Raw genomic sequence first — 11892 nt, 5'->3', positions numbered from 1 at the left:
TAGCCAAATTTTGAGGTTTGCAAAGGATTCTGGGTAACAGAACCTGGTCCGAGCCCCGCAAGTCACCCCTCCTTGGATTCCCCTAGGTCTCTAGTTTTCAGAAATGCACAGGTTTGGTAGGTTTCCCTAGGTGGCGGCTGAGCTAGAGGCCAAAATCTACAGGTAGTCACTTTGCTAAAAACAGCTCTGTTTTCTGTGATATGTCCACGTTGTGTTTTGGGGCATATCCTGTCGCGGGCGCTAGGCCTACCCACACAAGTGAGGTATCATTTTTATTGGGAGACGTGGGGGAACGCTGGGTGGAAGGAAATTTGTGGCTCCTCTCAGATTCCAGAACTTTCTGCCACAGAAATGTGAGGAACATGTGTTTTTTTAGCCAAATTTTGAGGTTTGGAAAGGATTCTGGGTAACAGAACCTGGTCCGAGCCACACAAGTCACCCCTCCTTGGATTCCCCTAGGTCTCTAGTTTTGAGAAATGCACAGGTTTGGTAGGTTTCCCTAGGTGGCGGCTGAGCTAGAGGCCAAAATCTACAGGTAGTCACTTTGCTAAAAACAGCTCTGTTTTCTGTGATGTGTCCACGTTGTGTTTTGGGGCATATCCTGTCGCGGGTGCTAGGCCTACCCACACAAGTGAGGTATCATTTTTATCGGGAGACGTGGGGGAACGCTGGGTGGAAGGAAATTTGTGGCTCCTCTCAGATTCCAGAACTTTCTGCCACAGAAATGTGAGGAACATGTGTTTTTTTAGCCAAATTTTGAGGTTTGCAAAGGATTCTGGGTAACAGAACCTGGTCCGAGCCCCGCAAGTCACCCCTCCTTGGATTCCCCTAGGTCTCTAGTTTTCAGAAATGCACAGGTTTGGTAGGTTTCCCTAGGTGGCGGCTGAGCTAGAGGCCAAAATCTACAGGTAGTCACTTTGCTAAAAACAGCTCTGTTTTCTGTGATATGTCCACGTTGTGTTTTGGGGCATATCCTGTCGCGGGCGCTAGGCCTACCCACACAAGTGAGGTATCATTTTTATCGGGAGACGTGGGGGAACGCTGGGTGGAAGGAAATTTGTGGCTCCTCTCAGATTCCAGAACTTTCTGCCACAGAAATGTGAGGAACATGTGTTTTTTTAGCCAAATTTTGAGGTTTGCAAAGGATTCTGGGTAACAGAACCTGGTCCGAGCCCCGCAAGTCACCCCTCCTTGGATTCCCCTAGGTCTCTAGTTTTCAGAAATGCACAGGTTTGGTAGGTTTCCCTAGGTGGCGGCTGAGCTAGAGGCCAAAATCTACAGGTAGTCACTTTGCTAAAAACAGCTCTGTTTTCTGTGATATGTCCACGTTGTGTTTTGGGGCATATCCTGTCGCGGGCGCTAGGCCTACCCACACAAGTGAGGTATCATTTTTATCGGGAGACGTGGGGGAACGCTGGGTGGAAGGAAATTTGTGGCTCCTCTCAGATTCCAGAACTTTCTGCCACAGAAATGTGAGGAACATGTGTTTTTTTAGCCAAATTTTGAGGTTTGCAAAGGATTCTGGGTAACAGAACCTGGTCCGAGCCCCGCAAGTCACCCCTCCTTGGATTCCCCTAGGTCTCTAGTTTTCAGAAATGCACAGGTTTGGTAGGTTTCCCTAGGTGGCGGCTGAGCTAGAGGCCAAAATCTACAGGTAGTCACTTTGCTAAAAACAGCTCTGTTTTCTGTGATATGTCCACGTTGTGTTTTGGGGCATATCCTGTCGCGGGCGCTAGGCCTACCCACACAAGTGAGGTATCATTTTTATTGGGAGACGTGGGGGAACGCTGGGTGGAAGGAAATTTGTGGCTCCTCTCAGATTCCAGAACTTTCTGCCACAGAAATGTGAGGAACATGTGTTTTTTTAGCCAAATTTTGAGGTTTGGAAAGGATTCTGGGTAACAGAACCTGGTCCGAGCCACACAAGTCACCCCTCCTTGGATTCCCCTAGGTCTCTAGTTTTGAGAAATGCACAGGTTTGGTAGGTTTCCCTAGGTGGCGGCTGAGCTAGAGGCCAAAATCTACAGGTAGTCACTTTGCTAAAAACAGCTCTGTTTTCTGTGATGTGTCCACGTTGTGTTTTGGGGCATATCCTGTCGCGGGTGCTAGGCCTACCCACACAAGTGAGGTATCATTTTTATCGGGAGACGTGGGGGAACGCTGGGTGGAAGGAAATTTGTGGCTCCTCTCAGATTCCAGAACTTTCTGCCACAGAAATGTGAGGAACATGTGTTTTTTTAGCCAAATTTTGAGGTTTGCAAAGGATTCTGGGTAACAGAACCTGGTCCGAGCCCCGCAAGTCACCCCTCCTTGGATTCCCCTAGGTCTCTAGTTTTCAGAAATGCACAGGTTTGGTAGGTTTCCCTAGGTGGCGGCTGAGCTAGAGGCCAAAATCTACAGGTAGTCACTTTGCTAAAAACAGCTCTGTTTTCTGTGATATGTCCACGTTGTGTTTTGGGGCATATCCTGTCGCGGGCGCTAGGCCTACCCACACAAGTGAGGTATCATTTTTATCGGGAGACGTGGGGGAACGCTGGGTGGAAGGAAATTTGTGGCTCCTCTCAGATTCCAGAACTTTCTGCCACAGAAATGTGAGGAACATGTGTTTTTTTAGCCAAATTTTGAGGTTTGCAAAGGATTCTGGGTAACAGAACCTGGTCCGAGCCCCGCAAGTCACCCCTCCTTGGATTCCCCTAGGTCTCTAGTTTTCAGAAATGCACAGGTTTGGTAGGTTTCCCTAGGTGGCGGCTGAGCTAGAGGCCAAAATCTACAGGTAGTCACTTTGCTAAAAACAGCTCTGTTTTCTGTGATATGTCCACGTTGTGTTTTGGGGCATATCCTGTCGCGGGCGCTAGGCCTACCCACACAAGTGAGGTATCATTTTTATCGGGAGACGTGGGGGAACGCTGGGTGGAAGGAAATTTGTGGCTCCTCTCAGATTCCAGAACTTTCTGCCACAGAAATGTGAGGAACATGTGTTTTTTTAGCCAAATTTTGAGGTTTGCAAAGGATTCTGGGTAACAGAACCTGGTCCGAGCCCCGCAAGTCACCCCTCCTTGGATTCCCCTAGGTCTCTAGTTTTCAGAAATGCACAGGTTTGGTAGGTTTCCCTAGGTGGCGGCTGAGCTAGAGGCCAAAATCTACAGGTAGTCACTTTGCTAAAAACAGCTCTGTTTTCTGTGATATGTCCACGTTGTGTTTTGGGGCATATCCTGTCGCGGGCGCTAGGCCTACCCACACAAGTGAGGTATCATTTTTATCGGGAGACGTGGGGGAACGCTGGGTGGAAGGTAATTTGTGGCTCCTCTCAGATTCCAGAACTTTCTGCCACAGAAATGTGAGGAACATGTGTTTTTTTTAGCCAAATTTTGAGGTTTGCAAAGGATTCTGGGTAACAGAACCTGGTCCGAGCCCCGCAAGTCACCCCTCCTTGGATTCCCCTAGGTCTCTAGTTTTCAGAAATGCACAGGTTTGGTAGGTTTCCCTAGGTGGCGGCTGAGCTAGAGGCCAAAATCTACAGGTAGTCACTTTGCTAAAAACAGCTCTGTTTTCTGTGATATGTCCACGTTGTGTTTTGGGGCATATCCTGTCGCGGGCGCTAGGCCTACCCACACAAGTGAGGTATCATTTTTATTGGGAGACGTGGGGGAACGCTGGGTGGAAGGAAATTTGTGGCTCCTCTCAGATTCCAGAACTTTCTGCCACAGAAATGTGAGGAACATGTGTTTTTTTAGCCAAATTTTGAGGTTTGGAAAGGATTCTGGGTAACAGAACCTGGTCCGAGCCACACAAGTCACCCCTCCTTGGATTCCCCTAGGTCTCTAGTTTGAGAAATGCACAGGTTTGGTAGGTTTCCCTAGGTGGCGGCTGAGCTAGAGGCCAAAATCTACAGGTAGTCACTTTGCTAAAAACAGCTCTGTTTTCTGTGATGTGTCCACGTTGTGTTTTGGGGCATATCCTGTCGCGGGTGCTAGGCCTACCCACACAAGTGAGGTATCATTTTTATCGGGAGACGTGGGGGAACGCTGGGTGGAAGGAAATTTGTGGCTCCTCTCAGATTCCAGAACTTTCTGCCACAGAAATGTGAGGAACATGTGTTTTTTTAGCCAAATTTTGAGGTTTGCAAAGGATTCTGGGTAACAGAACCTGGTCCGAGCCCCGCAAGTCACCCCTCCTTGGATTCCCCTAGGTCTCTAGTTTTCAGAAATGCACAGGTTTGGTAGGTTTCCCTAGGTGGCGGCTGAGCTAGAGGCCAAAATCTACAGGTAGTCACTTTGCTAAAAACAGCTCTGTTTTCTGTGATATGTCCACGTTGTGTTTTGGGGCATATCCTGTCGCGGGCGCTAGGCCTACCCACACAAGTGAGGTATCATTTTTATCGGGAGACGTGGGGGAACGCTGGGTGGAAGGAAATTTGTGGCTCCTCTCAGATTCCAGAACTTTCTGCCACAGAAATGTGAGGAACATGTGTTTTTTTTAGCCAAATTTTGAGGTTTGCAAAGGATTCTGGGTAACAGAACCTGGTCCGAGCCCCGCAAGTCACCCCTCCTTGGATTCCCCTAGGTCTCTAGTTTTCAGAAATGCACAGGTTTGGTAGGTTTCCCTAGGTGGCGGCTGAGCTAGAGGCCAAAATCTACAGGTAGTCACTTTGCTAAAAACAGCTCTGTTTTCTGTGATATGTCCACGTTGTGTTTTGGGGCATATCCTGTTGCGGGCGCTAGGCCTACCCACACAAGTGAGGTATCATATTTATCGGGAGACGTGGGGGAACGCTGGGTGGAAGGAAATTTGTGGCTCCTCTCAGATTCCAGAACTTTCTGCCACAGAAATGTGAGGAACATGTGTTTTTTTAGCCAAATTTTGAGGTTTGCAAAGGATTCTGGGTAACAGAACCTGGTCCGAGCCACACAAGTCACCCCTCCTTGGATTCCCCTAGGTCTCTAGTTTTGAGAAATGCACAGGTTTGGTAGGTTTCCCTAGGTGGCGGCTGAGCTAGAGGCAAAAAATCTACAGGTAGTCACTTTGCTAAAAACAGCTCTGTTTTCTGTGATGTGTCCACGTTGTGTTTTGGGGCATATCCTGTCGCGGGTGCTAGGCCTACCCACACAAGTGAGGTATCATTTTTATCGGGAGACGTGGGGGAACGCTGGGTGGAAGGAAATTTGTGGCTCCTCTCAGATTCCAGAACTTTCTGCCACAGAAATGTGAGGAACATGTGTTTTTTTAGCCAAATTTTGAGGTTTGCAAAGGATTCTGGGTAACAGAACCTGGTCCGAGCCACACAAGTCACCCCTCCTTGGATTCCCCTAGGTCTCTAGTTTTCAGAAATGCACAGGTTTGGTAGGTTTCCCTAGGAGGCGGCTGAGCTAGAGGCCAAAATCTACAGGTAGTCACTTTGCTAAAAACAGCTCTGTTTTCTGTGATGTGTCCACGTTGTGTTTTGGGGCATATCCTGTCGCGGGTGCTAGGCCTACCCACACAAGTGAGGTACCATTTTTATCGGGAGACTTGGGGGAACATAGATTAGCAAAACAAGTACTATTGCCCCTTGTCTTTCTCTACATTTTTTCCTTCCAAATATAGGAGTGTGTGTAAAAAAGACATCTATTTGAGAAATTCCCTGTAATTCACGTGCTACTATGGTCACCCCGGAATTCAGAGATGTGCAAATAACCACTGCTCCTCAACACCTTATCTTGTGCCCTTTTTGGAAATGCAAAGGTTTTCTTGATAGCAATTTTTTACTCCTTCTATTTCAGCAAATGAATTGCTGTATACCCGGTATAGAATGAAAAAGCACTGCAGGGTGCAGCTCATTTATTGGCTCTGGGTTCCTCGGGTTCTTGATGAACCTACAAACCCTATATATCCCCGCAACCAGAGGAGTCCAGCAGACGTAACGGTATATTGCTTTCGATAATCTGACATTGCAGGGAAAAGTTACAGAGTAAAACGTAGAGAAAAATTGATGGTTTTTTCACCTCAATTTCAATATTTTTCTTTTTCAGCTGTTATTTTCTGTAGGAAACCCTTGTAGGATCTACACAAATGACCCCTTGCTGAATTCAGAATTTTGTCTACTTTTCAGAAATGTTTAGGTTTCTGGGATCCAGCATTGGTTTCATGACCATTCCTGTCACTGACTGGAAGGAGGCTGAAAGCACAAAAAATTGCACAAATGGGGTATGCCCCAGTAAAATGCCAAAATTGTGTTGAAAAATTGGGTTTTCTGATTCAAGTCTGCCTGTTCCTGAAAGCTGGGAAGCTGCTGAGTTTAGCACCGCAAACCCTTTGTTGATGCCATTTTCAGGGGAAAAACCACAAGCCTTCTTCTGCAGCCACTTTTTCCAATTTTTTTGAAAAAAACGAAATTTTCACTGTATTTTGGCCAATTTCTTGGCCTCCTTCAGGGGAACCCACAAAGTCTGGGTACCTCTAGAATCCCTAGGATGTTGGAAAAAAAGGACGCAAATTTGGCTTGGTTAGCTTATGTGGACAAAAAGTTATGAGGGCCTAAGCGCGAACTGCCCCAAATAGGCAAAAAAAGGCCTGGCACAGGAGGGGGAAAAGGCCTGGCAGCGAAGGGGTTAAAGTACATTGAAAACGAGCCAGCCATGATCACCCTCCAGCTACACCCAAGACTCTGAAGTGATCACATTAACCAACGGATCTATCCTACCCAAAATATGCATTGCCTACAGACACATTTAACTTCCATGTATTTCTTTATTTATGACATATGTATCAGATTGTATATGCAGTTACCTGTACGTGAAAGGTCAACAAAGTAGTTACAGAACATTTTGTCCTTTTAAGCTCCCATTGTATTCAGGGTCACACTTCCCTTACTTTTCTTTAAACACGTTAGACCGCTTCAGCCCAAAAGAGAAACGTACTTAAACAATGTGCGGCCTTCCACGTTCACTTTAGTAAACACATTTTGACGTTATGTGGGTTGGGTTTGTTCGGGTCTTCTTTTGAGAAAGAGTAGAACTTGTTTTTGCAACTAAGCTCTGGCAGCTGAGAAGCTCTCGCTGCGCTGACAGCTTGGTCCAGCAGAGAGTCTTTCCTGCTGCCGCCGCTGCACCACCACTCCTTTGCCGCAGCAGCCGCAGCACGGGGGTTAAATGGGAAACCTCTTCGGAGGGGTCAGCCAGAAGGAGCCCACCGCCCTGGAGGAGTGCGACTCCACTTGGGAGACAGACTCGGGAGGTGAAGAGGAAGACGCAGAGGAACCAGGCAGCGAGAAGAAACAACGTTGCTCCGAGCAGGAAGAACCCGGCGACCCGCAGGGGAAAGAGCAGTTGGAGGACGCGGAGACAGAGGGGGCTGTCTCCGAACAGGTAAGCACACCGGGCACCTCGCTGGGGCAAACTTATCCACATCACATCCCAGCCATCCTTGTGCATCATCCTCATTGTAGGCTCGGATCCCAGAGTCCACAGCATAAGACTGCATGACCGGTGCTGGAGGATTTTAGATGCACATCGGACGATTCAACCCTAGAGGGTACATTGCCTCCTTTAGACGCCCTTCTTCGGGAAGCACTGAATAATTTTTGACTCCAGCAGTTCACAAAGGCTTATTATTTTTGTCTTTCTTGAAAAGTCCTTTTTGCCCACTTAATTTAAATGGCACGTTTCAACCTTCTCAATCAGACATGTTTCTTCGTCTTTGTTTTGAAAGGTGTGATAGACACTTGCGAGGCCAGATGTCAGTAAAGTGCTGGGGAACTGTGGATAGTATTCATGCTAAAAGACTTGGTGTATGCATATGTGTTTCTTGCAACCCCATGTGTTAATTGAATTGATGGTGGGGGCATTGGTTCAGATAGACCCTTTACACCCTGTGCTTTACATATATGGGTGCTGGGAAGATCCACTATTATTATACCTAAAGTACATAGATGCTCAGTAACACATTTCTTTTGTAGGTAGATTCTGGATTGTAGGCGCGCTTGCAACTGTTGTACATGGGTCCTGAGGGGGACAATAGCACCCTAGCATCTGAAGTACATTGGTGTCCAGGAATTTCCACCCCCCCCCCTTCTTAAAAATATGGGTGCTAAAGACTCATCACCTCCACCACGCCTGAAGAAAATATATTTCTTTATTTGGCATCACATGGTGTGCAAAGGCAGCCTCAGAGTGCTGAGTTATCATCCACATCATTTTTGCTAAGGGATTATATACATTGCTAAGGCTGAAGTGAATGGAACACAGGTTATCATGGACTCTCAGCACTCCCCTGCTATAGTACGTAGTTGAGAGATCATACCGATTCCTGAGTATATGCTGACATCGCTGTGAGGGACATTAAGCACCAAGATACCTGAAGTATCGTTGTACCAAGGAATTGTGAGTTCCTCAGGGCTTCTGGAGGATTGTCCTCATTTTTCCACCTGAAGTACTTGGTCATAGAATCCAGAAGTTCATGCTGAGCGATCTTTAGCTCCCAAACGGCGGAAACAACATGGGTGAAGACCAGTTAGTAGCACATACCTGCTATTAGTACGTAAGAGGAGTGAAATCATCAGCCCTCCATGCCTGAAGATCATTTGTGGGCTCACCGCTGTATTTTTTGCAGTACTTTTTGTACATGGGCGGTTTGTTTACAAACTCAAGTGACAATGCATAACGTGCCAGAGTGCTCCTGATCTGGTAGCACTGTTTGCACTTTTAATTACAGCATACATGAATTTTATTCCACAGTTTAGTTTGCAGCTTTGTGAGTTATGTTTGGGTTACTACAACTTTGGATAATGCAACATTCACAGTTGGAATATTGGATATGAATCATTGAGCGAAAAAGTAGCAATTTGCAAATGGTTGAATTATATGGTGATGTCATGGTAGTGCAAGATAATTTTACGTCACTGTGCTTTCGCATACCGATGTACAGTGGCAATATTGAAGGTGCCTGACTTCAGTGTACTAAAACGCATTTGAAAGCACTGTGTTAGTGTATTATAGTTGAGAATTGCAAATTGCTTCTGCATTGTTCGCCACATCTTGTAAAGAATACACCTGCATTGTAACAAATCCTCTGTAGCCCAGTGGCGTAACACAGGTCCCTGCAGTCCCTGCGGTCCTTCAGGACATTTCATTATATTAGATTGGGACCTAGGATAGGAAGTTGTAAATTGCTTCACGTTATGTGCCCCAACAAAATTATGCACAGATTTACTCTGGCATTCTTGTACCACAAATTAATTTCTGGGCAAAAGGACTGACTATAAGTGTTGATCATTTTTGGTACCCATATCGAAGTACAAAAGGAAAGTACTTATGTGAATGTAAAATTACAAAAACCAAAAGCTAAGAGCAGACTTACCTACTGCTGAAGTTCTATATTCTCGGAGAGTACTATTACAAAGAAAAGACTATTCTTAGAACCGTCATCAGCATCATAATTTCTCTTGGGTCTGGAGTACAACATATTGTTTTGATTATTTCTTTAATTCTTAGGGGGATATTTGCAAAAGTAAACATACATGTGAATAAATCTGCATGTGTACGTTTACTAATATTTTTGAGTAACTTTTCTACTTTTGGCTGTTCACCATTTGTAAGTGTAAAGTTACTCAAAAATAGAGGGGAGTCAGTTAAAACAAATGCATAATTAAAGTTGCTTCTAGAGATGTCTACAACAATATTTAAAGTTTAGCAAACTTGGAGGAGGCAGGAATACCCCTTTTGTAATGTGCATGAAAGTTACAATTTTTTTTTACATTTATTGTTAATCATCTATATTTTAAAAGTAGTAAATATATTATAAATCCATACTACAGCACTCAACTTAATTTCGAATCAAATATTTAATTTAATTAAGTATATTAAATTAAAATTATTTTTAAAAGAATTGTTTTCAAAATAATCCACCTAATGTAAATCATTTATGTTTTTTTATGTATTAAAGTGTACTAAAAGTTATGTTTATAATGTATTTAATTATGTTTTATTGAGCTGTACATTTACTTTTAAATTTAAAACAGTAATCAATTTATTTTAAAAATGAAATATTTACTATTTATATTTACCTTTTCAATATTAAAATCAATGTGTTGATTTCTTTAAACGTTTAATTTAATTAGTTTAACATTTTTTCCTAAGGGGTTCTGTTTCAAGTCCCTGCCTCGGTTATTTTCTGTAGGGGGGCGCTGCAGTGGTTGGCAGTGTGTGGCTCTTGGCTTGCTCCTGGTCTGAGCTGGACTACATTTACTACGGTTTTTGGGACCTTTTTTGCTGTAGACGTTGTATAAGTTGTTAGTGAATAGCAATGTAATTACTGTTTTGTAGGTGGGTGAATATCCCTGCCCATACCCTTTCCTTAACCTCTTCTAACCCCTCGTCTTTAGCGATAGGTATTCCCAATTTTCCCTCAACTCTTCCTTCCCTTCTACATTTACTACTTAAAAGTATACGTATTTGTTTGGACATCTCTGCAGGCATGTTGCACGTAAAAGATAGGAGAGACCGGGACGTTGACATTCGCATGTAGGCTTGAGAATAGCATTTTGGAGTATGCTGGTAGTTCTATTGTAGTATACTAAACTTACTACAAAATGCAGTTTGTGAGTATCCCTTTTAATTGTATTAAATGCTGTGGTTGAATGCCAAGAACATTTGTAATACTGTTGCCTATGTTGTTCCCTGCTTGTGAGAAGGAGTAAAAGTGTTTGTGTCTGTGAAGGTAAACAAATCTGGGACACCTTGTGTCCCCCAGGAAATCTAGTAAAGAAAATTACTTTTAATGAATACGTTTCATAACACTAAACAATTGTCATAATTTATCACTGAGTTGCATTGGCATAGCTGTTGGAGGTTCTGAAGCACTTCTGGCATTTAATGGAAAGTGTATTGTTGGCTGAGGCCAAGCTGTTCCGTTTCCACTCAGGAATGTGGTTCTTAGTAAAGAGGAAGTAGTATTTGGAACATCCAATGTGCTGGTTGTGAAGCTGGAGCTTAAGTGATACTGATGAATTGTGAACACTGAGATCCAATTGTTGAATGTTGATGGTGTATGTTACATTTGAATGATCATCTTTTAGAACTGGAGCTCAAAGGTTTAGAAAGTCCTCCATATTGGAATAACATTGATACTACCTGTGCTGGAAGAAGGTGTCAGGCCTAGTAACTGGTAATGTTGCCTTTGGGTATGGCATGAAGCTAATGAAGAAAGTGACTGCTATAGTGGTCATTGCAAAGAAATCAGTGAATTTACTAATTTTCTGCTCAGAGGATATGAGAAAATGGCATCTAGGATATGTGAGATTGAGGGAGAAGGTCCAGATATGTGCTAGTGAAGGCCTATGACATGCACAGATGGGATAGGAAACTTTTTGATGCCACTGTCAAGATGGTTGAACCATCCATTAAGGCTTCTATGGATGATCACAGTGAATGCCTATTACGTATTTACAAAAAAAAGTTACAGAAGGATTCAGCAAAGGCAGGGTTATTTGGAGGAGAAGAGAAGATTGAGAGGAGAGTTTTCATCTCGCTGCAACAGATTTGCAATCAGAAGAATTGTACCATATTTGATGGAATCTGCCAATTTTTATATATTTGGAGATTTGAATTTATATTTCGATTTTGAGAGTTTGGGCCACGTACAAAATTTAAAGATCTGGAAGCCATTCAGCTAACCCAGTTAGTTAAAAGTCCCATTCACTCAGCAGGTCATTTGTTGGATCCTGTTTTCTCATAATTAGCGTTTCTAAGCATGCATACCCCCATTCCCATTAACTTGGACCAATTGCTTTGCAGTCCCTCCAACAGCCTCACCACCTCAGATGAATGGTAGACCGTGGCTCAGTAGACAATGGTATACATTCTTACTTATTGCAGACATTCTCCCATCACTTTTTGTATGTTTGATATGCCACCTTTA

The 11892-nt window shown here is 44.1% G+C and overlaps 1 protein-coding gene across 1 annotated transcript in view; it reads left to right on the top strand.

Annotated features, from left to right (window-relative positions):
* Positions 1-7015: 7015 nt before the first annotated feature.
* Positions 7016-11892, top strand: part of OGFRL1 (opioid growth factor receptor like 1) — a 183775-nt gene continuing 178898 nt past the window's right edge. The window contains exon 1 of the mRNA XM_069235709.1: positions 7016-7343. Coding sequence (XP_069091810.1) covers positions 7128-7343 — 216 coding nt within the window. The 5' untranslated portion in view covers positions 7016-7127. The remainder of the gene's footprint in view (positions 7344-11892) is intronic.

This window comes from Pleurodeles waltl, chromosome 5, assembly GCF_031143425.1.
Source record: "Pleurodeles waltl isolate 20211129_DDA chromosome 5, aPleWal1.hap1.20221129, whole genome shotgun sequence".
Taxonomy (NCBI): Eukaryota; Metazoa; Chordata; class Amphibia; order Caudata; family Salamandridae; genus Pleurodeles; species Pleurodeles waltl.
Note: the sequence above shows the minus strand (reverse complement) of the source record. Positions and strands in the feature narration are given on the sequence as shown.